Here is a 26107-nt window from a genome sequence, read left to right on the forward strand (position 1 = left end):
ATGGCAAACTCTAGTGGGGTTTTCATGGCAAGAGACTAAAAGAGGTGGTTTGCTATTGCCTGCCTCTGCAACCCTGGTCTTTGTTGGAGGTCTCAATCCAATTACTAACCAAGGCTAACCCTGCTTAGCTTCTGAGATCTGATGAGATCAGGCTCACCTGGGCTCTTACAACACTGGATTTGAATCTTGCAAAAATGTAGCTCGTGCCCCTAAAAAACGTATCACCTTTAGCTTGTATGGGATTGGTATCCAAAGCTACAAATCCTCCAGCCACTTTGGATTGGGGGTTGAGGTGCAGGGGACTTTTTGGGCCTCTTGTGTTATCCTTGAACGGGATTGATCCCTGAGCCCAGAGCTGAATGAAGGCAGATGTATTTATTTAGAATATTTAGATCGTTCTATTTAAAATTAATACTCAGTAGTCTCACTGTGCATTATGAACCTACTTCAACACATGTAAAATCATTAATGGAATAATCCCTCTAGATGTGACAAATGAGGCATTAATATTCTGTTTGCTTTTGGGGCGTTAAACCTAGTGAGATGTCCCTAAAGCCAAGACAATCTCCCTCTCTTTTTAAAAATATAGGCACTTAACATAAACAGCACACTTGAGATTTTATTACTGTCTGAAATACAGAGTGAGGGCAAGGAAGGGAAATGCCACCCTATGTCAGGGAACAAGGTTTCTTCTTGAGATTTCTGCTTACAAAATCTAGTGGTGTAGTAGATAACACAGCAAGAATGCATAAGCTCGATTCCTTTCTGACTTCCCATTTCCCAAAGCAACATCAGACAATGTCATCTGTCCTGGAGCCATACTTGGATATCTTCTTTTTCTTTACAAGAAAGATGCTCAGTTTCATAGGAGAACTTCTTATCTTCTGCCCCTCAGTTTCCAGTGTGCTGGGTTGTGTATACTGTTGGGAGTAGCTTGTTCGAATATACTTTTGAAGAATGAGTTATGATACAGTTCAGTTTAGAGGGGGGAAAGGAATATTCTATATTTCACAATTTGAATTTTGATGAGAAGGGGTGATGCCAAAATTCAAGCTGAAACTGATATAAAAATTCAGCTTGGTTTTCCTACCTGTTCAGGGGGAAGTTTGCTGATTGGTTAAACGAGTTAATGACTTTTATTAAACATTATTTCATGTTACCCAAGGAGAAAACAGTAATGGCTACTGTATGTCTGTGTCTGACACACTTTTATCCTGCTCTTCCTTCACGTATCTTAGACTGACATACTGTTTCCCATTTTTATCTCACAACAACCCTGTTAGACAGGTGAGGCTGAGACAGTGTGTGTGTGAAGGGCCCAGCAAGCTTCCATAACAGAGTGAGGAAGTTCCTATCCTGACACTTTGACCATTATGCTATACTGGCTTTCAAATTCATGTTAATTCATGTTAAATACTGTGAAAGATCCTATTGAAAAAATGTAAAGAGTCCAGTGGCACATGCTTATGCTCAATAAAGCTGGTTAGTCTTAAAAGTACTACTGGATGCTTTACTATTTTGCAACTTAGTGTTGTTATCTGGGCTTTTTTTCAGCGGGAACGGGGTGGAACGGAGTTCCAGTACCACTTAGAAATGGTCACATGGCCGGTGGCCCCGCCCCCTGATCTCCAGACTGAGGGGAGTTTAGATTGCCCTCCGCACCGCGGTGCGGAGGGCAATCTAAACTCCCCTCGGTCTGGAGATCAGGAGGCGGGGCCACCAGCCATGTGACCATTTTTGCTGAGGGCAATTCAAACTTTAAAAAACTTCCCCCTTGTTCCAGCTGACCCAAAGTGACATCATTGTGCGGTCTTGAGTTCCACCACCTCTTTTCCCAGAAAAAAAGCCCTGGTTGTTATCATCCTGACAATACAGCTGGGGTTGAGAGGAGTGGCTTAACCAAGGCCACCTGCAGAGTTCGTGGCAGTAGTAGGAGTCAAACTAGCAGAGGGCTGATTTGCAGCCCCGCCACTTAAACACTATCCTACAGCAGCTCTCTGTATTATTCGCTGATTATTCAGAAAATATTAGGAAAATAAACTTTTCTTCTTTGCAAATCTTTAGTTGATTTTCTTTACCAACTTCATGTCAACTATACCGCCAGGGTCTACTTGTAAATAATGCTTCATCTTCCAACAACCTATTCCTCTCCTCTTGAGACTTTTGAGTTTCAGTACAGTGGCCCTCCTCTCAAAGTCAAGCTCTTCCAATCTTAAACTTTATTTTCCAAACGCCTGCGGATGCTATTCTATGCATGCCTTTTGAATGACAAACTTCTGTTTTTCTCTGTTTTCCCTTCACATGACTGCTCTTTTTATAATTTATTTTCTTCATTTTATACTGCTTTTGTTAATGCTCCTATTTTATTTTCTGTACTTCCCCCCACTATAGCAATGGTATTTCTAATTTTCTTCTGTCCAATTGCTCCCCGCACAACCAGCCTCAAACTCTTCTCCATTTCGTTAAGGAAAACTTCATTAAACAGATTGGAGCTGTTGAAATATTAGTAATGGAAGACAGTTATTAAATGCCTGTTTCAGGCTTAGTCCATAAAGAAGGCTGCTTAAATACTTGTGTTTATCCCTCAACTGGATGCCTTCTCTTGATACGGAGTCTTTGCATTCCTCATAATCCTTATCCATTCAGACATTATCTCTGTGCCATTCTTTGAGAATACTTTAAAAAGCTTGCCCTGGTCCCTTTACGTGGTGCCAAAGTGTGGACCTAAATGTGAGCACAGCAAGCTCCAATGAATACAGCTGCCAGGGCACACGCTAAGGTGCTACACTTTTCAGCAGCTGGAAGTTACATAGGAAGAGGCCAGGAGCTGCCCTCCTCGGCCAATCTTGGTTCTAGCTTCACTTGCTTTAGGGAGAGAAGAGCCTGTTCTCAGCCCCTTTTGCAGAAGGGCAAAACAGTGGGAAGACTAACTCATCAGCAACCTCTCTTGTCTCTCACTGTGGGTACTGTAGCTGGAAGGGAGAGAATGGTATAGGGAAGACGGTCTTTCAACCCGGTGCATATTTTCTCGCTTCAAATATGTCCCTCCCAGCTGCATCTGCCCCCACCAGGGAAATAAGTATGGGTTGCCTGAGAAGCAAAGGATTTTAAAGACCCTCATCCCATCAATACTCTCCCCTGATCAAATTTCAGCCACAGCAGTGGCATTTTGTAAAATGAAGGGAAATGTCATTAAAAATATATTACATGCAACATGGAATCCCCCCCTTCATTCTGTTTGCTTGTATTGCATTTTATGTCAATGTAAGGGGGAGCGGGGTTGACTCAGTGGTTGAGCATCTGCTTAGCATGCATGCAGAAGGACCCAGGTTCAATCCCTAGCATCTCCAGTTAAAAGGAATGGGTAGCTGGTGCTATAAAAGACCTCAGCGTGAGTCTCTGGGGAGTTTCTGCCAGTCAAGATTGACCTTGATGGACTGATTCAATATAAGGCAGCTTCATTACGAGAGTGCCAAAAAAGGCACATATAACACCATTCTTACATGAGCGGCATTGGTTGCCAGTGGAGTACCGGATCAGATTCAAGGTTCTGGTATTGACCTATAAGGCCCTGTGTGGACTGGGACCAGTGTATCTATGGGACCGTCTCTCCCCATATATTCCCCAGAGGACGCTCCGATCAGGGGATAAACAGCTGTTGGTGGTCCCTGGCCCCAAGGAGGCCCGCCTAGCCGCAACTAGATCCAGGGCCTTTTTGGTCCTGGCTCCCACCTGGTGGAATGCTCTGTCTGCTGAAATCAGGGCCCAGCAGGACTTAATATCTTTTCACCAGGTCTGCAAGACAGAGTTGTTCTGCCAGGCAGATGGCTGAGGCTGGGCCTTCGCCGGCCTGGAAAAAAGGGGTGTATAAAACCCTCCCTGTGAAGGCTGTCCACCATCTTGTTTTAAATGTGTTGTTTTTAATTAACATGAATTTTAAATTGTATTTTAATTGTATTTTTAATATGTTGTTATCTGCCCTGAGCCCACTCACGGGGAGGGCGGAATAAAAATTTGAAATAAATAAAATAAAATAAAATAAAATGTTTGTGTAAATCCATATAAACTTCTGTTTTTCCGGATTGTTAGGTTTCCAAACCATTCCAACAAAACAAAATGTGCTATAGTTAAGAAGATCTATCAGGGACTTGGAACTATACCCCAACGTATTAATTTCCTTACAGGAGGGCTCTGGGCTTGAGGGAATGCTTAATATAAGAAGAAATCATAGCGTCCCTCTACACAAGACATCTTACATGCGGACACTCAAGTGAAAGATCTTACACTTGCTCTCCCATTGTGGATACACATGTACTGCTAGGGAGACAGAATATAAGACCATACAGAAAGTATAAAAGCATACAGAAAGTAAGTCAAGACATGTAAGATGTCTTGTGCAGAGGGACTCAGAGAATGGCCATTGATGCTGGCGGATGAAATGTAGTTAAAATTTACCTACTTAGGCACTCTGGATATTCAGTTTACATGCAGTGGAAAAATGAGATGGGTCTCTCTCCAATGATGCAATGAATAAGTTCAGGAACATGAACTATGTACACCATCATTGGTGCATGTTTGCACATTGACCATTTGACTGCGGGAGGTTTTTTTTAAAAAATAAAAGCTTGATGAATCAGAAAATAAGAATAATTTATGCAGAAAAACCACTTTCTGCACTTGTCAACATGAATAATAAATCACTGGTGAAGTCCCCAAAGGGACCTCACACAACCATGTCAGTAATAAAAACAGACTGGAACCAGAGAGTTTGGGCTCATATATTTCAAATGTTTTCCTTAGCAGCTTTGGTCAAAATAATCTTGCAAGGAGAAGTCAGGTGCAACTGCAGTTATTCTTAGAGCTGTATTATTGTTGGTGATGGGGAACTTAGTAGGAACAGCTCCAGAAATATCTCTCCAAATTGAGTGAGTGGGAAGCAAAAGTGGCAAATGGAGTTCTAAGTGCCACCAGGGCCAGATCTAGGGTTGCTGGTGGCCGGTGCAACCCCTGCTCTGGCCCCTGCATGTGTGCGCTCCCGGTGCTGCGTGATGACGTCACTTCCGTGACATCATCACACAGGGGTGGGAGGCGTGCCGCCCATGTGGCAAGCTGGCCGCCTAAGCTCCTGGTGCACCGCGGAGCTGATGGCGGTGGTGCGTGCATGAGCTGGGGCGGCCGGCTTGCTGCATGGGCAGCTGAGCGCAGGGCTGGGAGGCCCTCCGTGCAGTTTGCCTGCCCCACTGCCCTGTGCTGCCTGCGCGGCAAGCCGACCGCCCCAGCAACTGGTGCACCACGTAGCTGGTGGCAGCGGCGGGGGTGTGCGCTGGGGCAGCTGACTTGCCGTGCGGGTGGCTGAGCACAGGGCTGGGAGGTCCTGCGCACACGGCAAGCCAGCCGCTCCATCGGCGGGGCAGGCGAGGGCCTCCCAACCCTGTGCTCAGCCTCCCACGTGGCAAGATGCGGTGCGCTCCTGGAGGCAGCAAGCTGCGCCCGGCGCCCTCTCTTTGGTGGTGCCGGGGGCAGGCTACCCCCCTGCCCCCCTCAATCCAGCCCTGAGTGCCACTCTTGTACAATAGTTAGAGCAGTGAGTGATCCAAATGTGTCACCATGGTGCCTGCTGATGTGCTTCTGGGTGCCTACTTTCTTCTTTGCAAAAACAAACAGCTAATTCTGGCTTTCTTTCACCTTACTGGAATAGAAGATGCTTCCATAGAGCCAGGGCTTTTGTGTCCACTCATTTGGAAGCAGCTAGCTCCATCATAGGATACTACTAAGTTTGGGAACTCACAGCATTTTGTGATTGGCCCCAGCTCCCATTGCAGCCATTTAGGTCCCCTGAGTTAGTGTTAGAACGACATCTGTGAGACCCAGTTTTCAAATCTTCACTCTTGTCATGAACCTTGCAGAGCGACTCTGAGCCAGCCATCTCTCTTACCCTCCCCTACCTCCCAGGGCTGTTGTGAGGATAAAAGAAATAAGAGTGAAAGATGTATTCTGCTCCTAGCTCCTTCGAGGAAGGGTAGGATAAAAATAGATTTGTAGAAAGATCTGAAAACAGCATTTGCTTATAGATTTATCAGATCTCTTGCTCCCTACTGTTTTACTTTTGGATTTATAGCATGAAGAGGTTTTTAGCATGTTTCAAGAACAGTTGAATCGATTGAGTTATATTATATTGTTTTGTTTTATTAAAAAGCTACCATGAAAGCATCATAATGGGAACATAGGCTATAACTATTTTAATAAATGTGTATCTCCAATGAGGTCTGAAGTGGGGGGGGGGACGCAGGTCACTTTTTACAAAGAAATAGGATTGTGCTCTATTGCAGTGTTTATTGTATGTATCGCTTTTTTTTTACTGCATCATGTTCTACCTTTATTATCCACGTTCTGCATTATAATATGTCATGTCTTAGACAAGTTTCTCTTTTTTACTTGTTTATCCTGATGGTTTCCAATACTGTAATCTTAGCCCTGCCACCCTGTTTGTGTGTGTTATGTGCCATCAAGTCGCTTCCGACCTATGGCGATCCTATGAATGAAAGACCTCCAAAGCATCATATCATTAACAGACTTGCCCAGATCTTACAAACTGGAGGACGTGGCTTCTTTTATTATTGTGTCAAGCAGGGCTTTTTTTCAGAGGGAACGCGGTGGAACGGAGTTCCGGAACCTCTTGAAAATGGTCACATGGCTGGTGGCCCTGCCCCCTGATCTCCAGACAGAGGGGAGTTGAGATTGCCCTTGGAGGGCAATCTAAACTCCCCTCTGTCTGGAGATCAGGGGGCGGGGCCACCAGCCATGTGATCATTTTCTCCTAAGGCAACCCACTGGGTTCCACCACCTCTTTTCCCAGAAAAAAAGCCCTGGTGTCAAGCCATATCATTTTAGGTCTTCATCTTCTCCTACACTGATTATTGGATATCTTATGCTGTCTGAAGTTTTTTTCTAAAAATACTCTGTAATTTGCCTTGAGTCTTAGCAAGAAAGGCTGGCTATAAATTAAGTAAAATAAATAAAATAAAGAAATGTGATGACTATAATGGCAAGTGATCTGAATGAGGGCTACACACAAATATACGCAATTACCACATACAGAATGTTCACCCCAAATAGAACAGTTCTCAGCGAAGAAATTCACACATTCTTCACATTTACAATAAATGGGTTGGACACTGTGGATCCACTCCAGTGGCAGAGGAGTTATCCTCCAAATAAAGGAGCCTCCTCCTTCCACGTCTCTTGTGCCAGGAGAAGGATCCTTCGTCCGGAGGAGAAAATATTGTGGGGAGAAAAACCAACTTTTGCACAAACCAGAACACCGAAATATGGCACACACAAGACTTGTTTTCCATCCAAAGGGCAGATCCACTGAAGCGCTCTATAGAAGAAGTCTGCTTTTGCTGAAACCCTCAATGCCAGCCTTCCCTCCCACCACTAAAGCGGTCTTTCCTGAAGACTCTCAAAAAGACCTCTCAACCTTTCCCCATGAACTCTCAGAGAAAGCTCAGGAAAACTGAGCTAATTAGGAGGTAAGGCATAGCAAGCTCACCTATCACTGTCTGAGAAGCGTGTGTGTGTGTGTGTGTGTGTGTGTACACACACACACACACACACACACACAATGAGAAGTTTTGCTATTTAAACAAAAGATAAATAATGGTGGCCTTCTGAGCTTGGTATTTACCCCCCTCTGTGAGCTGAAAGAGACCTCCAATGCACTTTTAGCATCATCATTAATTAATCACAGCGTCTCATTTTCCTTCTTGGCAGCTCCTTAGACTCTATTTCTCTTTAGTGCAAACCTTCCATGAAATTGGAAGGACTGTATGTCACAAATTACTAGGGGCCGTGCCAATCTTTGGAAACTGAACTCTGTATCGAGTTCGCTGAAGGCTGAGCAGTGATCTCCTTAAAAATAAAAAAAAGGATACCAAACGCTTTAGCGGACTGCTGTGTATGGAAATGACTTCCCTATGTGACCAGAAATCAACATTCAAATCAAATACATGAAATCAGGTTCTCGTATTCTGGCCTCTCTGCATTTTTGCCTCACTCGCCCACACCACAACCCTCCAAGGACTTCTGACGTATCTGTTCACATCCAATCAATAGTATTCAGTTCCTGTTCCCAGGCCCTCAGTGCGGCATCCCCCCAGAACGTAAAGAAATCAGCCAAAAGGGTAGAGATGCTTAAGAAATTCTCACCATATAAATTTCTCCCTGGATGCTGCAGCTCTGAATTTCCCAGTCATATTTATTCGGTGGCACCACAATCTACTCTTCTTCCATTCAATTGTGGAGTTTTATACAGAGCAGTGTGCACGTGCTGTAGGACCCCTCATTTCTAATTTGTGTTTTGTACATCTGCCTCCACACTGATTTTTTGCTGTGGCTTATAATACATACTTGCACATCAGTAATGCTTGAGGACAGGTGGAGATAAAAAGCATGAATGAACCAAGGGGAGAGAAAGCTACAGAAAACGGCACCCAAGACAATCTGGGAATTAATTTTAGTCATTCATGTTAAACCAGATGGAAGGTGCAACAGGGATGCAGGCAGAGTGAACCAACAAAACAAGGGCCGATTCCCGACGACTAACCGGAAGGCGCTTCATGCCGCCATGTTCCGGATCGCGACGGGGAAAACGCGAAATATCGCGTTTTCTCACGCGAGTTTGGCGCGACGTCGCGCCAAACTCGCGCGAGAAAACGCGACATTTCACGCTTTGCCCGTCGCGATCCGGAACATGGCAGCATGAAGCGCCTTCCGGTTAGTTGTCTGGAATCGGCCAAGGACTGCTAGCAGGCATCCAGCACTTCCTAAACAAAAGTCACGGAAGACAAACTGATTATACACCCAAAAGCAGGTTCTCCAACACAGCCCTTGGATCTCCTTGACACCCAAACAAAAGGTGAATTGCCACATCATCTTCAACAAACTTTGGCAAAGCTGAAAAAAATCACAGCACAATGTAAGATCCAGCACATCCAGTCAGCTCATGGAGGCATTTTTTTCTGGCTCAAGAAGCATGATAGTGAATCTCGTGTGTTGGGGGCAGGGGGGGGGGAATTCCTCGAGTCAGATGGGAGCATCATAGAATCATAGAGTTGGAATGGGCCACACAGACCATCTAGTCCAACCCCCAGCCCAGTGCAGGATCAGCCTAAAGCATCTCTGACATCCGTTAGCATCTCTGTCCTCCTTTAAGCATCCTCCTAAAGCATCTCTGTCCTCCTTTAAGCATCCTCCTAAAGCATCTCTGTCCTCCTTTAAGCATCCTCCTAAAGCATCTCTGTCCTCCTTTAGCGGAGTGGTTGCAGAGGATCCAGCAAAATAAAACCTAGACGTTCAGGAAAGGCAGTCTTTCCCTTGAGTTTGGAAGGCAAACATGCAATTGGTTGGAACGGGAGACAGGGAGACAGAAGCAGAAGGAAGAAAAAATACTGCATTTTTGTTTCTTACCCACTGCCTTTAAAGACGCGTACTTGTTGAGTTCCTTCCCTGGAGGCTGCTGTTCATATGGGTTTGTGATCTGTCCCATACTTGGAAAGGAGTGTGGATGTGTTAGCTGAGGAAGGAGGGGAGAGGTCGGCACCACATTATTCATCTGTGTTGCATCTGCAGGAAAGAAAACAGGAGGAGAATCATCTAATTAAAAATAGAAGCATGATCAAGTATTGGAGATCAGTATCTATGTTGTAGCCCACTCTTTAAACTAACGCAGCGTTAGGCCAAGGGAGCCTCCATAATGGATTATAGGCATAGCTGAACAAAACAGGGCCGCTCCCCCATTTTGAAGGAAAAGGCACAGGCCAACTAGAGATGTTACCAGTAGGATTCCAAACTGGGCTCTTCATTCCAAGAGGAACAAAAATGGGGGGTGGAGCAACACTGCACGATGTCACTTCCAGTTGTACCCAGACGCGGTGCTCTAGGAATCGCCAGTCTCTATGGTAAAAACCACAGCGGTCTGGGGAATTCATAGAGTCATAATATCACTTCTGGGTACCACCAGATGTGCTGTTGCGTGACTCAAGCAACATTGCTTCCCCCCTTCATTTATGATACTGCGGAAGAGCAGCGGTGAGAATATGGAGCTGGAGGCAGAAGACTGCTCATCATGGCAAGCAATCTGGTAAACCTAGTAAATAGATTTAGTAATTACTTTTCCCCCAGTTCTATCTAACACAGTTTTATCCTTGCCTTTCTCCAAGGAGCAATGTGGCATACATGGTTCTCCCATTCCCATTTTATCCTCACAGCAACCCTGTGAGGTAGGCCAGTCTGAGAAAAAGTGAGTGCCCCAAGTCATCCGGTGAGCTTCCATGGCACAGTGGGGATTTAACCATGGTTCTCCCAGATCCCAGACTGACACTCCGTCTAACACTGGCACTACATCACACAATGGGACTTTCCATTGGAAAGTTCAAGTTTCTTTCACAGTTCCATCCACAGCTGAGATCAAACTTCAGCTGTTCTTCTTCCCAATTATATCAATGATTGTTTTTGCAGCAGCTCTTTATTACAAAGAGCTGTAAAATGCTATAAAAGAACCAATAAAAGCAGGACATTTTCCACAAAAAAAAAAAAAATAGGAAGCACAAAGAATTGGTTAGCCCAACCACAAAAAGAAAGGGGGATACATATTCATCTACACTTAAGCCCAATCAACATCAGCTGACTTCTAGGAACAGAAGTGACTGAAAACAAAGGAACTTCCATTATACATTAAAGCGGCAAGGCTGTTAGCAGGATTCACGGGTGCATAATGCTCTTTGGCTTGCACTTACGTGCTGCCATCCAAAAATTCTGTAGACTCCAATGTGCTCAAAAGATCAGGGAAGTCCTGCTGCTCTGAGCTCACCTCTTCATGAATACTCCTCTCTGATGAGAACCGAAATGCCTTGCTGAGGTCGAGCTACCTGAACAAAGGTTCTTCAGTGACTCACACTTGGAGGTAAATAATAAATGGGGAGCTACACAAAGAAATCCTACTAAGAGAAGCTGTACTGGTATCAAAACAAGAATTGTAAGATGGATCCTTTGAATCTACCCCACGAATGGTGGAGAGTTGGAGACTTCTAGGCACCCAAGGACCCTACTCCGGCAGAAGGCAGCTTGCTCCACACACCTCTTCTACCAGACCAATACTGCACCACCAAGCAGCGTGACAGACTTCTGAGTCTATAGAAGTCAGTGTGCTTATAAGGATGTAAACGCTGCTTGGATTGCACGGCACACCACATTTGATCAGAGGAAGGGCCTCTCTGTCAAATAGGGTTGCCAGGTTCAGGTTCAGAAATTCCTGGAGATTTGGGGGGTGGAACATGGAGAGGGCAGAGTTTGGGGAGGGGAGGAGCCTCACTGGGCTATGATACCATAGAGTTCACCTTTCAGAGCAGGCATTTTCTCCAGGGGAACTGGTCTCCATTGCCTGGAGATCAGTTGTAATTCCGGGAGATCTCCAGCTTCCACCTGGAGGCTGGCAACCCTACTGGCTGGCAAAGCAAGGCTCTGCCATTGGGGGAACAGATTTGTAGGGTGTGCACTCCATGTTTGTTATAGGTGGGGAATATATATATATATATATATATATATATATATATATATATATATATATATATATATATATATATATATACACAGCAAAAAGGACAATGTATTATAAATGAGATGAAATTTTACTAGCTCAGCAAAATTTAGTAGCACAGTTTCCCAGTATTTTATGAGATACTAACATTAGCATTCTGCAGCCTGAATAGGCCAAAACCTGCCTGACAATCCCTGAGCTATCTGGCCACTTAAAAAAAACCCTGCTATCCTGCTGAGTATATACCATAGAAGACCCACAGAAGAGGCATAGAAGCCAAAAGCCTGCCCTCAGCTGTTGGCATTCAGAACACAGAAATCCCATTTGGTCCTGATAATGACTCGGCTAATAATGACTGGTGGACTTACTGAATTCCTCCATGAATCTGTTCAATTCCTCTTTAAATCCATGTAACATGGATAGTGACCATCACTGCATCTTTTAGCAGGAAGTCGGAGTCGGCTATTCATTATGTGGAAAAATATGTCCTTCCACCTACTCTGAATCAATTCCATTGATTGCCTCCAAGTTTTAGCATTATGGGAAAGGGAGAAAAAAGTTTCTTCTCTCCGTTTTCTCTGGCCTGTGCATAATTGTATAAACTCCTATCGCGTCTTACTCCACTGGCAATTTTCCCCTCTGTCATTGAAACACCCCAAATCTCTTTAGTCTCTCCTCATTAACAAGGTTTTTCAACCCCTCCGCTGTTTTGATTACCCATTTCAGTACTTTTTCTAGCTCAAAGATGTCCTTTTTTTGAGATGGGGTGACCAGAGCTGTACACAATGACTTTCCAATTTATTTATTGCCACCCTGAATTCCTTGGAATATAAACTTGAGAGCCTAATCAACGTACTCAAGAATGGGATGGAGATAGGGTTGCCAGCTCCAAGTTGGGAAATTCCTGGAGATCTGGGGGGTGAAACCTGGAGAAAGTGGGGCTTGGGGAGGGAAAGGACCTTGGCATGGCATAATTCCATAGAGTCCAACCCCCAAAGTAGCCATTTTCTCCAGGTGAACTGATCTCTGTGGCCTGGAGACCAGTTGTAATTCCAGGAGATCTCCAGCCACTATCTGGAGGCTGGCAACTCTATTTTTTTTTGAAAAATTTTTTATTGGGTTAGAACATTTTTATTTTTACATTACAATCCGTTTTCCCCTAATTTTTCGTTTCTAACCCCCTCCCTTTCCCCCCCTTTTGTTGACTTCCAACAGCTTTCCCACCCTCTGTCCCTTTTCCCTTACTTCTATTAAATTCCTCTGTCTAAAACAGATATACATTCTCCATTATATTAAGCAGTGCATCATTAACTCCTTTAATTATTATACACCCAAACTATACGTCTTTAGATAAACAATTTATCCCATTTTCCAGTTTTGAATAATTCTATATAAACCTATATATCATAAACCATAAAAATTTCCCACATTTAAATCAAACAATTTGATTTGTTCTCTATATATTACTCATTTCAACTTTTTATGGTAATTCTATATAACTCCTCAGATACTCAATCAATTTAACTCTTCTATACATTCAGTTTGGTGCATATAAATCTTGTCAAAGAAAGAAAATATTGTTAGTTAGTCAATCCTCATGTTTAAACCTTATCATTAATTATTCTCTATCAGTTGACCTATACATATCTATATATATCTCAATCAATTAATCTAACTGCTTATAAATTCACATTTCTCTTCCTCCCCCGGTAAAGTCACCCCTCTCTTTTATACTTTTATTATATTTCAGTAGTTCTCAAACTGCCACAGTTTTCCTCCCACCTCCCATTTCTTCTCCAGGTATTGTTTCAGCTTCTCCCAGTCTGTGTTGAACTGCCCTGAGTCCAGATCTCTCAGTTTTCTTGTCATCTTATCCATTTCAGCCATATACAGCAATTTGTAGATCCAATCTTCAATAGTTGGTACTTCTTGTACTTTCCATTTCTGCGCATACAAAAGTCTAGCTGCTGCAGTCATATAAAAAATCAACGTCCTATGATGGGCTGGAATTCCCTCCATTCCCAAGTTTAGCAGCAGGAGTTCTGGGTTCTTATTTATTTGAAACTGTAAAATTTCACTCATTTCTCTTATTATTTCCCCCCAGAACTGCCTAGCTACCTCACACGACCACCACATATGATAGAGGGAGCCCTCATGTTTCTTACATTTCCAGCATTTATTAGAAGTATTCAAATTCCCTAGCGCAATCTTCTTTGGTGTCATGTACCAACGATAGATCATTTTGAAGATGTTCTCTTTAATATTAATACATGTCGTTGTCTTCATTGTAGTTTTCCACAAGTATTCCCATGCCTCCATTGTTATTTCTTTATTGAAATTTATAGCCCATTTCACCATCTGTGTTTTAACTATCTCATCCTCAGTATACCATTTCAGCAATACTTGGTATACCTTGGATATTCTTTTCTTGTCTTCTTTAAGAAGGGTCTGCTCTAGTTCCGAGTTCTCTGTTCGTATGCCCCCTTTTGCAAAGTCTGAGTTGTATAAGTCTCTAATCTGTCTATACTGAAACCAGTCATAGTTAGGTGATAGTTCCTCTTGCGTCTTTATTCTAAGTTTAGATACTTCAATCTTAGTTATTTCTTTATACGTTAAACATTGTTGTTCATTATCCACAGCTCTCGGATCTATCACCTCATATGGAACCACCCACAAGGGGGTTCCGTCTTGTAAGTAAGTTCTATACTTCTTCCAGATTGTAAATAGACTTCTCCTTACAAAATGATGCAGGAACATCGAGTTGACCTTTACTTTGTCATGCCATAGGTATGCGTGCCATCCAAAAATTTTTTTATATCCCTCTAGGGCTAATAGTTTCTTATTCTTTAATGTCATCCACTCTTTTAGCCAAACTAGGCAGATTGCATCATGGTAAAGTCTCAGATTGGGCAGTTGCATTCCGCCTCTCTCCTTTGCATCTTGTAAAACTTTTACTTTCACTGGCAACTCTAGATGGAGACCAAGCACACTCCCGTTGGAGATGCACCGTTGTGCCCTGATTGTTTCAGTACACCCCACTGCTCAATAAGGCTGCTTTGTCTGGCTCACATGCTGGGCAGTCCCATCACCTTCAGAAGTTTTTATTCAACTGCATACCCTTCTTAGCACACGGGAATGTTGAGAGATTGGGACAGGCTAAAGCTGCTGAGCCACTGGCCGGTCTCTATGCTATAAAAGCCATTCACAGAACAGCATTTGGTTCCTGCTTATCCCCTTCAACGGAGCTAGAAAGCTGAACTTGTGACAATCTCATTAACTCCCTCAGCATCAAATGTAAGATTATGATGAGCAAGTAAAGGGGAAAGCTCAGCAGGAAGAGGCAGCCATCTTATTCCTGTGGAGCAAACGGGTCCCTATTTGGCAGCATCCCCGATGCCCCTGCAAAGGCAGCCAGCATTGTCAGGGATGCCTGCCACTCGGCTGTCTGCAGATAGCTAACCAAGCAGAGCGGATTTGCAGAGAGAAAAGGTGGAAGAGGGGGGAATCCAAGGTCATTTCTTCTAAGTGGTTGTTGTACATCAGAGCAGGTCGGCAGGTTGACCAATAAACATAAAACTTGCAACGAAATGGCTCCAGAGTATGAGCTTTTCAGTTTCACAAACAGCTGACTAAGGGGGACACGACAGAGGATTATAACAATATGTGTGGTGTGGAGAGGCAAAGGTCTTTCTCTCTCTTCCATAATACAAGAACTCCTGGACACCTTGTAAAAGGGACGAGCAGTAGACAACAAAACTGACTTCTTCACTAATATGTACTTTGTTTATACAACCCGCTGCCACAAGATGTGGTGAGAGAGCATGAGGAAGTAAAGTGTTAAAACTAAGATCTGAGAGATTGAAGTTCAAATCTCAACATAATCATTTGGGCCATGAGGCTTTTTCCGCCTAATCTAGCTCACATGGTTGTTGTAAGGATAAAATGGGGAAGGGTGAACCAGGTGACCACCCCTGAGCTCCTTGGAGGAAAGGTGGAACATAAATGTGCAATACAGATAAAGAGAAGTGACATTTGCTAATTTAGATGGCTTAAGGGCTTTGTTGCTGTTGATTCTGTGTTACAGAGGAGTGCAGTCACACACTTGCAAGAATCAGAACAGAACCTATCAGTAAAATGAATAGCTGCACTCTTGAGGAGGCGGACTCATAAATGAGCAAGGACAAAACCAAACTAGGGGCTCACAAGTGGGGAGACGAGAAGCCCCATACATTTCTCTTTCCTTTTGTATGAGCGTCCTGCAGAAGTTAACAGCAGAGCATTTTCAAACACGTGGAAGATACACACATGCACCAAAAGAGCTGCAAAACAAGACTGAGAGCCAAGCTACAAGTGACGCCTTACACAGGTTGGACACTTGTCAGCTTCCCTCAAGTTTTGATGGGAAATGTAGGCGCCCTGGTTTTACAGCTTGGCTCTCCATTACAGCTGCAAGACCAGGATGCCTACATTTCCCATCAAAACTTGAGGGAAGCTGACAAGTGTCCAACCTATGTCAGGCGTCACTTGTAGCTTGGCTCTCAGAGTGGGCACAGACCAGGAAAACCCTACGGACTGCCAGCCCGTGGCCCGTCGATTTTCACGGACCACAGACCACGAACTTTTCACGGACCAGCCCCATTCACGGACCAGTTCGTTGGTCCGTGGTCTGTCACTTCTGGCAGCCCCGGCGCCACCCCTTCACACCGAGAAAGCCCAAACTCATAGAATCTTCAGCGGCCTCTCCTTCAGCCACCCTCCAAGTTTGGTCAATATTGCATTTCGGACGTGTAATTTATAGACCCCTAAAGCGGCCGCCCCTAGGAAACTTCCAGTAGATACTGGAGTCACAAATGCCAATTGACTTGCATTGGCTAGCAAAAAGTTGCAATGAGGCAAAATCAAACAAAAAAGGGTGGGGGAAGAGCCCCCTCACTCGCCACACAGGCACCTTCCCAGCCATTGCCTAGGGAATTAATTCTTGCTCCTTGCTCGCATAGAGAAGAATGGGAGCTCTCTGCTCGGCAGGCAGAGCTGCCTATCGAGTTTTTAATGGCTGCAAAAGGTCTGTGGATGTCCCCTTCATTGAATAGGGAATTGACAGATCAGCGCCAGGATATCTGGACTCATGGACCACGGACCAATGGATTGGCCCAAATGGACCAAAATTCATGAAAAATGTGAGTCCCATGAACCGCAAGTTCATGGACCACCAACTGGGCTGGACCGTGCAAAAGTTTGGTCTGTTTTCCAGACTGCACCCACCTCTACTTTTAAGTATGATCCTTGCTATGTCTGACTGTGATGGGAACGGACACAACATGTTGCCTTGCCACTCTTGTGTGTTCCTTTCTCATTTCTCCCTCCTCCCCTTGTGCTCAACAGCACCATTAAAAGCTTCCTGGTTTGGGAAGCCGTGAATCAAGATTCAGTCTGCTGTGACATCTGAATGCATATGCCTGGGGAAGGAGCTTGCGTCCCTCCCTCCAAACTGGTGTGTGGCAGATTTGCATTGCAGTTAAGAGTGTGATACAGCTTTTCACCCAAAGGACACATGCGATGGTAGACCCAACATGCAAGTTGGAATAAGGGAAGTGGTTTGGTTTTTGTTTGCACCAGCCTAAGTTTTGCCCTAGATCTTCCAAATAGATTTAAATTTTTTAAAATAAATGGCTTCTTCCTAAGTGCAGACAGTTAGTAATGTCTGTTGTTCCTCCAACGAATAACTTCAGCTACTCTAAACATTAACATAACCTTATTTAACAAATGACAGTCATATTAGCCATGCTTCCTAAATGGAGTTTCTATATTCAGAGACAGGTCAAATCCACATTACTCATTCTAAGTCGCGTGTTCCCCGCATTCCCCACGCAATCCCGAGTGCCGGTCACATTACCTCTTTAAACAGACGCATTTCATTCGCATTTCTTCCGAATATGTGGTCACAGGTTTTCAACGGGAGTTTCACGGTGGCCGTGAACGGGCCAATGTGCAATTTACGCGTTTTTTTTAAAAACCACCCCCCTTCCTGTCTCTCCAGCCGTTCTGAGAGTTTCTATTGGCTGATTCAACTTGCAAGTGCTCCGTAGTCTGCAAAAGACTGTTTTTGACTTCATAGCATTGGATTGATTGATTATGCTGTTTCTGAATAAAATCTGGTAGTTTGAAAAATCATTTTGGGGTGAATCCATCCTCAGAACGGACTCGCGAAACTTCCTTTTTAACTGTTTTTTATTTTTTTATTTTATATTACTGTAATATCGAAATTATGAAATATCGAAATAATGACACTCCAAGGAAGTGAAACTTCAGTAAAATTCAGGCACTGAACTGTCCTGCATAGGAAATGCCCATGAAAGCTTCCCACATGCTTCCAAATTTCCAAAAAAGAAACGGGAGAGAGCCATCAGTGCTGTCAGTGGGGGAAAGAGAGGCATCATTATCTTCAATGATGTTTCTTTATAAGGCAAGATCGAAATAACGGAAAAGTGTGCTAAAAAAAATAAAAAAAATGGGCGTAAAAAAAGGCCCTGCCCAAAAAAGCGGTTTTCGAGCAGCCGTGTGACCGGAGGGACGCGCGAGAAAGACGGATTGGAAGCAGGAATGTGAACAAAGAGAAAAAACCGCGGATTGGAGGCAAACGGAAGATATCCGATAAACATGCGGGTAATGGGTGAATGTGGATTTGACCACAGTATGCCACTCAATACCAGTGGGGAAGGCAAAAGGAGGAAAGCTTTGCCCTTCATGCACTTGCTGTAGGTCTTCCGAGGACACTGGTTAGCCACTGAGAGAAAGAAGATGCCACCCTAAATGGATCGTGGGTCTGATCCAGCACCATTGCTCCTATGCTGCTATAACCTGGAGGAAATTCACCACTTTATTAAAACTAAAGCCTTTTTTACTACCCCACTTACCCCTAAACTTGACATTAAAAGCTCATGTGTAGGGGCTGTTACCATTTCAAACACAATTCCATACCCGCCCCTCTCAGCCTTCAAGCTTTCAGGCAGTCAGAAAGATAACTGGTCTCTCACCCTGATGTTATTTTTAAGACTCTCTGGAGCTCTTCTGTGATCAATAACGGCCACATCTAAACATGGATGTCTTTCTGTGAAGATGACCCACTTTTATTTCAGGTTAGCGTAAAAGTCTTTTGTAGTGAGAATATTTTACAGGCAAAAAGGACAGTAGCGACAGTACCTTGTACACCATGAAAATAAAAGTTGGGCTGTCCTGGGAGAGAAATTTACTGGACTGCAAAATCTTTTCAAGAACTGGCTCCATTGTCAGGAAAGGACACGGACATTACAGATTTCCCCCCTCCCAACCTGCCTCCTCACTAGAAGGTTCCCATGTAGGTCACACATCCTACATGCTATCAAGCATGGCAGATGTGAACAGCTGATGCCACGCAAGGCTCACAGACACAACTGTACATTTGGTGACTGTACTTGGTGCGTTTAACCTTTCAGCGCCTCCTCTTCAAGTTCACCTCCTGTTCCTTATCCTTTCTCTTGGCCTAATGACCCATCTGCAAGGAAGCTGTGACCAATAATAACTGCTATCATATAGAGCAAGAGATGCTATCATATACTTTGCCTTACCCCTCCTACCCATAATACCGGCTTTAGTCTGGGCACATAATGCTAAAGGACCTCATTCTATGGTTGTTGGGGGTTTTCCGGGCTGTATTGCCGTGGTCTTGGCATTGTAGTTCCTGACGTTTCGCCAGCAGCTGTGGCTGGCATCTTCAGAGGTGTAGCACCAAAAGACAGAGATCTCTCAGTGTCACAGTGTGGAAAAGATGTAGGTCATTTGTATCTACTCAGGAGGGGTGGGGTTGAGCTGAGTCATTCTGTAAGAGTTTCCCAGGGTGTGGAATGCTAATGGCGGGAGGCTTCATTGTATCCTGAGGAGGTTCTTTTGCATATGGATTGGGGCTTGATGTGCTAATCTTCTCTGCAGGGCTATTGTCGGGTGTGGAGTGTTTTGTTGGCCTGGTGTTTTTCAGAACTGGAGCCCATGCTCTGTTCATTCTTAAGGTTTCTTCTTTCCTGTTGAAGTTTTGCTTATGCTTGTGAATTTCAATGGCTTCCCTGTGCAGTCTGACAAAGTAGTTGGAAGTGTTGTCCAGTATTTTGGTGTCCTGGAATAAGATATTGTGCCCTGTTTGAGTTAGGCTATGTTCAGCCACTGCTGATTTTTCAGGTTGTCCAAGTCTGCAGTGTCTTTCATGTTCTTTTATTCTTGTCTGGATGCTCCGCTTTGTGGTCCCGATGTAAACTTGTCCACAGCTGCAGGGTATACGGTATACTCCTGCAGAGGTGAGGGGGTCTCTGCTGTCTTTTGCTGATCGTAGCATCTGTTGTATTTTTCGGGTGGGTCTGAATACTGCTTGAAGGTTATGCTTTTTCATAAGCTTTCCCATCTGATCAGTAATTCCTTTGATATATGGCAAAAACACTTTTCCTGTAGGTGACTGTTTTTCCTTGGTTGTTTGATTCATCCTGGGTTTGATTGCTCTTCGGATTTCATTTCTGGAGTAGCCATTTGCCTGAAGTGCGTGGTTTAGATGATTAATTTCCTCATTGAGAAAGCGCGGCTCACATATCCGTCTTGCACGATCCACTAATGTTTTCATTATGCCTCTTTTCTGTCGGGGGTGGTGGTTGGAGTTTTTGTGTAAGTACCGATCAGTGTGAGTTGGTTTCCTGTAGACCTTGTGACCTAACTGAAAGTTTGCTTTGCGGATGACCAAGGTATCCAGGAATGAGAGTTTTCCCTCACTTTCTTTCTCCATTGTGAATTGTATGTTCAGGTGGATGTTGTTGAGATGATTCAAAAACTCCATCAATTCTTCCTCCCCATGGCTCCAAATGATGAATGTATCATCCACAAACCGGAACCATACACTGGGTTTGTGGGGTGCTGATTCTAGAGCTGTTTTTTCAAAATGTTCCATGTAGAAGTTTGCTATAACTGGGCTGAGTGGGCTCCCCATGGCCACCCCATCCATCTGTTCATAGAATTCGTTGTCCCATTGGAAGTAACTGGTTGTCAGACAATGATGGAATAAGGCTGTTACATCCTCTGGGAAAATCTGATTAATCAGTGCAATAGTGTCTTTTACTGGAACCTTGGTAAACAGGGATACAACATCAAAACTGACAAGTATGTCTTGTGGATTGAGTTTCAGAGAACTGATTTTGTTGATGAAATCTGCTGAATCTTTGATGTAAGACGAGGTTTTCCCGATGTGGTCCTGCAGGAGATCTGCCAGATGTCTAGCTAATTCATATGTCGGTGAACCAATGGCACTCACAATGGGTCGGAGTGGGACTGAATCCTTATGTAGAGATCTCTGTCTTTTGGTGCTACACCTCTGAAGATGCCAGCCACAGCTGCTGGCGAAACGTCAGGAACTACAATGCCAAGACCACGGCAATACAGCCCGGAAAACCCCCAACAACCATCGTTCTCCGGCCGTGAAAGCCTTCGACAATACGACCTCATTCTATTTTGCCAGGTCCCCTGACTAGACCTTTAGCCATGCCAGGCCTTATCCTCCAACGCTGACTGACCGTATCCAATCCTGCAAAGACTATCCCAACATTGTTATCTTGTTTTTTCTTCAAGAAACTCAGGGCAGCACAGATAGCTCTCCAGTCACGATAATATGCAGCTACTGTATATAGGGTTCTCTGCTCTCCTCCCCCATGGGGACACCCTGGCACTTGTTTTGTGCTGCTGCTTCAAGCTGTGGAGGAAGAAAAAAATTTTAAATGCCCATCAGGCTGATGGTGTAACAGGATGATGGTTTTGCCACAGCATTTCCAGGAGTTCTTAGAGAGGCATGATGTCACTACCAGGTTAGTGACATCATGCCTCTCTAGGAACTGCTGGAAATTCTATGGCAAAACCATTGAGGTCGTATCTTTTGCTCCTCCTCATCCCATCATTTGACTGTCATGTCTCTTGACTTTGTGTCATCTGCTTGTGGATGACTGGATCCCATGCTGGTACCTTAGGGTTACAAGCAGGTCCCATGTTTGGAATGTTTGAAGACTACTGAGACAGGTGTAACCCCTAGAATGCCAAGGTCCAGGTTCAATTTCTAGAGATATATTTACGAATTCAAAATGTAAATCCAATGTATTTAAATATAACAGAACACAACTATGAAAACGTTCCCCAAGTTATCAATACTGGGTCACTAACCAGTGACCTCAGAGCAGAGTCCTACTCACAATCTACTTGGTAGAGGGTGCAGACAGTTCTATGGGTTGGGCAGAGGCTGTACCTGGAACAGGGTCCCAAATATCCAGCAGGCCTTGCAACAGCAGGGCTCTTTTTGTGAAAATGTTGTATGAATCCTGGAGCTTACTTGTTGCCCTAGGAGCAGTTCCCCTTTCCTCCAGGCAAGATGAAGTGGGGCAGCTCTGTACTAGGGTGCTGGTCTCAGGCAATCAATGGTTCAGCTGCCAGCAATTCCTGCTCTTTGCTCTTCCTTGCTTCTTCAGCTCATCCTAGCTACTGCTGTTCTCCTAGGGGAAAAGGCTCAATTCTTCCCAGGTAGCAGTTTCAGCTCTATGACTTTCTTAAATCCAAAGCTTGGAAGCAAGCTTTGTCTTCCAAAAAGTAGCAACTTCAGCACTCTTCTCCCTCTCAATCTTTTCAGCTAGCCTAGTCCTGTATTATACCACCTCTCCTTGTCATGGTGACCTTTTTAAACACATGCCCCATAAGCCTTTGCTAAACATGCAAATTAATACAAACTTAGGTAAATCTCTGCTAGTCCTATCTGCTAGTCTGGTCTATCTATGTATCTGCAGTCTATTAATCAGACCTAGGTCCTAGGCCCCAAACCCTTTTTTCAGTACAGGCTTACACAGTCCTTTAGGGTTTTCTGCCAGCACCTCCCTTTCCCCCACTTCCTTTCAGTATCTTAAAATATCTTTGAGCATTCTATGACATCATAGCAACTCCTCAAATGACCAGGAGTGGCAGTTGGTTTTAAAGACATCCGAGCCAGTGTGGTCTAATGGTTATAGTGGCTGGACTAAGACTGGGTTCAAATCTCATGGAGTTCTCTTTCATCCTAACCTACCTCACAGGGTTCTTATGAGGACAAAATGGAGGAGGGGAGAACCATGTATGGCATTCTAAACTCCCTGGAGGAAAAACGGGATTTAAAATATCAGAACATGCAATTTTCCATCTTTTTCTTTTTCGCTTTCTGGACCTACATGCCATGTGGCTTTATTGTATTCAATAAGGAATGCCAAAAATCTATCAATATTGCAAAATAAAAGGGACTGAAGCTATTCTTTCTCTTTCTTGTTTCCTTATGCCAGCGGTCACATCCATAATGTCGATTACATAATACACTCCAACAGCTGCTCTCCATGTCAGCAATTCAGAGGCCTTCAGTAACGTTGCATTGACTTACTGAAGCTCTGTTAGCAAAGGAACCTTCTCATTGTGCTGTAGCGGCGTGTGTTTGGGGGATAAATTGAAATTCAGCGTGTGGAGGTATGAGTCCTAGCCACACAAGCTCTAATTATTTGTTATGTTCCTTAATACTTAGGTCATGGCCCACCAGGAGGAAAAAAAAGAAGTACTTGCACTTCTAGATGGAGTTCACCTTGGTTCAATTATACACAGAGTGGAAATGAGTCACAGCAAAAAAAAAAAAGTATAGAACAGAAGCAGACAGCAACAGTGAAGCATTTTACGAGTTCAGAGATGTTAAAATGGGGCCGCTAAATTAATTTCAGAATGCAACTGGTGGCCTACCCTGTCCACAATGCTTTGAACAAGTAACAACTTTCAAAATTGCTAATTGTCCTCTGAGATCTTTTCTAGTTTACAAAATGAGGTCATCAGAAAGGGGAAAAGATACATTCGATGCTTCTGAATTCCTTCCTGATAATGGAATATGCTATGCCAGTCTGGTTTGTCTATGTCACTGGAATCTGAGGGCTAGAGAAGATGTGCATTATCCAATAAGGGATGCTTGCAGCACGTTGGAAGAGCATCTGCTTTGTATGCAGAAGGTCCGAGGTTTAAGCCCCAGAATCTCCAGTTTAAAGGATCAGATGATATGAAAGACCTCTATTTGAGACTAGAGATGGGCACAAAGTGAAATACGAACCAAAATTCATGACGAATCAGGGTGGTTCGTGAACCAGCGGTTCGTCAGATCCCATTTCTGACGAACCGCCATGACTTCAGGCTCGTTCGTTCATTTTGTTTTTCAGTTCATCACTACAGACAGCCTGGTGCCAGTTAATCAGTTTCCTAGGCAACAGGGGATGGACATCCTGCAGACCTTCTACTGATCCAGAAGTGACCTTCTGCTGACTTGGAAGTGATTTCCTGGCCTAGAAGTGATATTTTCACAAACCAAAACGAACCTATTCGTAAACCAGGGCAGGTTCGTGAAAGTTCATGGTTTGTGAAACGTGATGAACCACAAACCACATGGTTTGGTTTTTTTCTGGTTCGTGCTCACCTCTATTTGAGACCCTGGAGAGCTGCTGCCAGTCACAGTAGACAATACTGAACAATACTCTGATTCAGTGTAAGGCAACTTCCAACCTGGAATTAGTTTTCAAAATTCTCCTAGAGATGTCAAACTTCAGGAGGAATGGAACAAAGCACAAATCTTAACTTCTGAAACAAGGATGAGGGAATCTGTTTATTTCTTTTATACAGTAAAACTCAACAGCCTACAGCATTTTTCATTTCTCCAGTGAAAAAATGTAATGTTGGAATGATCAAAAAGGCAGTCAAATATGACCCGAATTACCAATTAGGAAATCATACAGTACGGGCAGAATCCTGTCATCTAATAGGTATCTTCCACCACTTGCTTCATTAGGGTTGCCAGCTCCAAGTTGGGAAATTCCTGGAGATCTGGGGGTGAAACCTGGAGAAAGTGGGGTTTGGGGAGAGAAAGGATCTTGGCATGGCATAATTCCATAGAGTCTACCCCCCAAAGTAGCCATTTTCTCCAGGTGAACTGATCTCTGTGGCCTGGAGACCAGTTATAATTCTGGGAGATCTCCAGCCACTACCTGGAGGCTGGCAACCAAATGCTTCAGTGATTCAACTTTAAAGGCCAAAAAGTTCCTTTTTAAAAACATCCTGTCTGCTTTGCATTGTGTGTTCTTTTCGTGGAGGAATGGATGCCCTTTGCTAAGTCGTACTGTTGGCAACATTGAGACGCAAAGGACAGTATTACAATTTTTGTTTTAAAAGTGCACTTCTGTCCCATTGACTAGAAGTTTCCTGAAATAGTATTGCCAGGCACAGCCTGGTGACCAGTGAGAGACCTTGAGAATGACATCACTTTCAGGTTATGCTCTAGGAATCACCCCGCTCCAAACTCTATGTTTTTTACCATAGAGATTTGGGGGCAGTTCTTTGGCCTGACATCACTTCTGGGCCCAGCACAACCCTCCTCAGGTCCCACCCCAGAAATCTCCCAGCCAATGTGGTAAGAGGCCTGGCAAACCTATTTGGGTTACCAACCTCCGGGAGTTGTTCCTGAATTACAACTGATCTTCAGACGACAGAAATAGGATAATAAGCACAGAATTATTTTGTATGTAACTTCTGTCTACAAAGGGTTTTGTAAGTTTAAGCTCTTATACAGAGGGGTTATCCCAGTCTAACTGACTGAAGATCAAGGCCACTTTGCCCAAAGTTGGCTGAGGTACATCCACCTTCAAACTTCCTGCAGAGTTTGATTTTTTAAATTTCTATTTTAAAAAGATGCTATCAAAGATGCTGGGGACCTGGGGTTTATTCCTAACATGTATACTCTGTTTTTCTTGAGAATTGTCCCAAAAGACCCAGAGAACGAAACTCTGGGACTTGCCAGTGTATTGCACAACAATACTCTCACAGGGTGATCTCAGAAAAATACCTGCAGCGAAACTGGCACAGATTCTTTGGCTAGCCAAGGCTTTAAAACAGTGAATAATTCAACATCTGACTGACTTTTAGAACGTTTCCCTTGAATAAGAAGCAGCTGCGTTTGGCAAAATCTGTCAGCTTTCACTTTTCAAAATGAGTTCTGCAAACTACTCCATGTCTGTCTCAGGATATTAATTGGGGACTGGGGAGGGAAAGGTTGCTTTTGTTTTTAAGTAAACACATGCCTCACACTTGAACTCCCTGAAGTCGGTGAGGGCAATTTTGCTTGCTACTTCTGTTTTGTGTATGTGTGTTTGTCCTCTCCTTGTTTTCTCTCAGTGCAGCCACAGAACTGAAGATGCAGTTGTAGAAATGGCAGTGGTGGGGCAAGCCCTAGACGTTGAAAGGTCCCCTGAGCAAGACATTCTTGAAAGGGCCTCTTTCTGCTATCACCAGTGCTATCCCCCACTTACTGACTCTCTCTTTGTATGCTAGGCCTTGGAAAGGGAGACAGGCAAATAGATGGCCATAGTGAGGAACAGGTAGGCTTGCCAACCTCCAGGTGGCAGCTGGAGATCTTCTAGAATT

The 26107-nt window shown here is 44.0% G+C and overlaps 1 protein-coding gene across 1 annotated transcript in view; it reads right to left on the bottom strand.

Annotated features, from left to right (window-relative positions):
* The window catches only part of SHISA9 (shisa family member 9), a 296743-nt gene that overhangs the window by 24731 nt on the left and 245905 nt on the right, over nucleotides 1-26107 (bottom strand). Inside the window, exon 3 of the mRNA XM_054992410.1 lies at nucleotides 9469-9624. Coding sequence (XP_054848385.1) covers nucleotides 9469-9624 — 156 coding nt within the window. The remainder of the gene's footprint in view (nucleotides 1-9468; nucleotides 9625-26107) is intronic.

Source organism: Eublepharis macularius, chromosome 12 (assembly GCF_028583425.1).
Source record: "Eublepharis macularius isolate TG4126 chromosome 12, MPM_Emac_v1.0, whole genome shotgun sequence".
Classification (NCBI taxonomy): domain Eukaryota; kingdom Metazoa; phylum Chordata; class Lepidosauria; order Squamata; family Eublepharidae; genus Eublepharis; species Eublepharis macularius.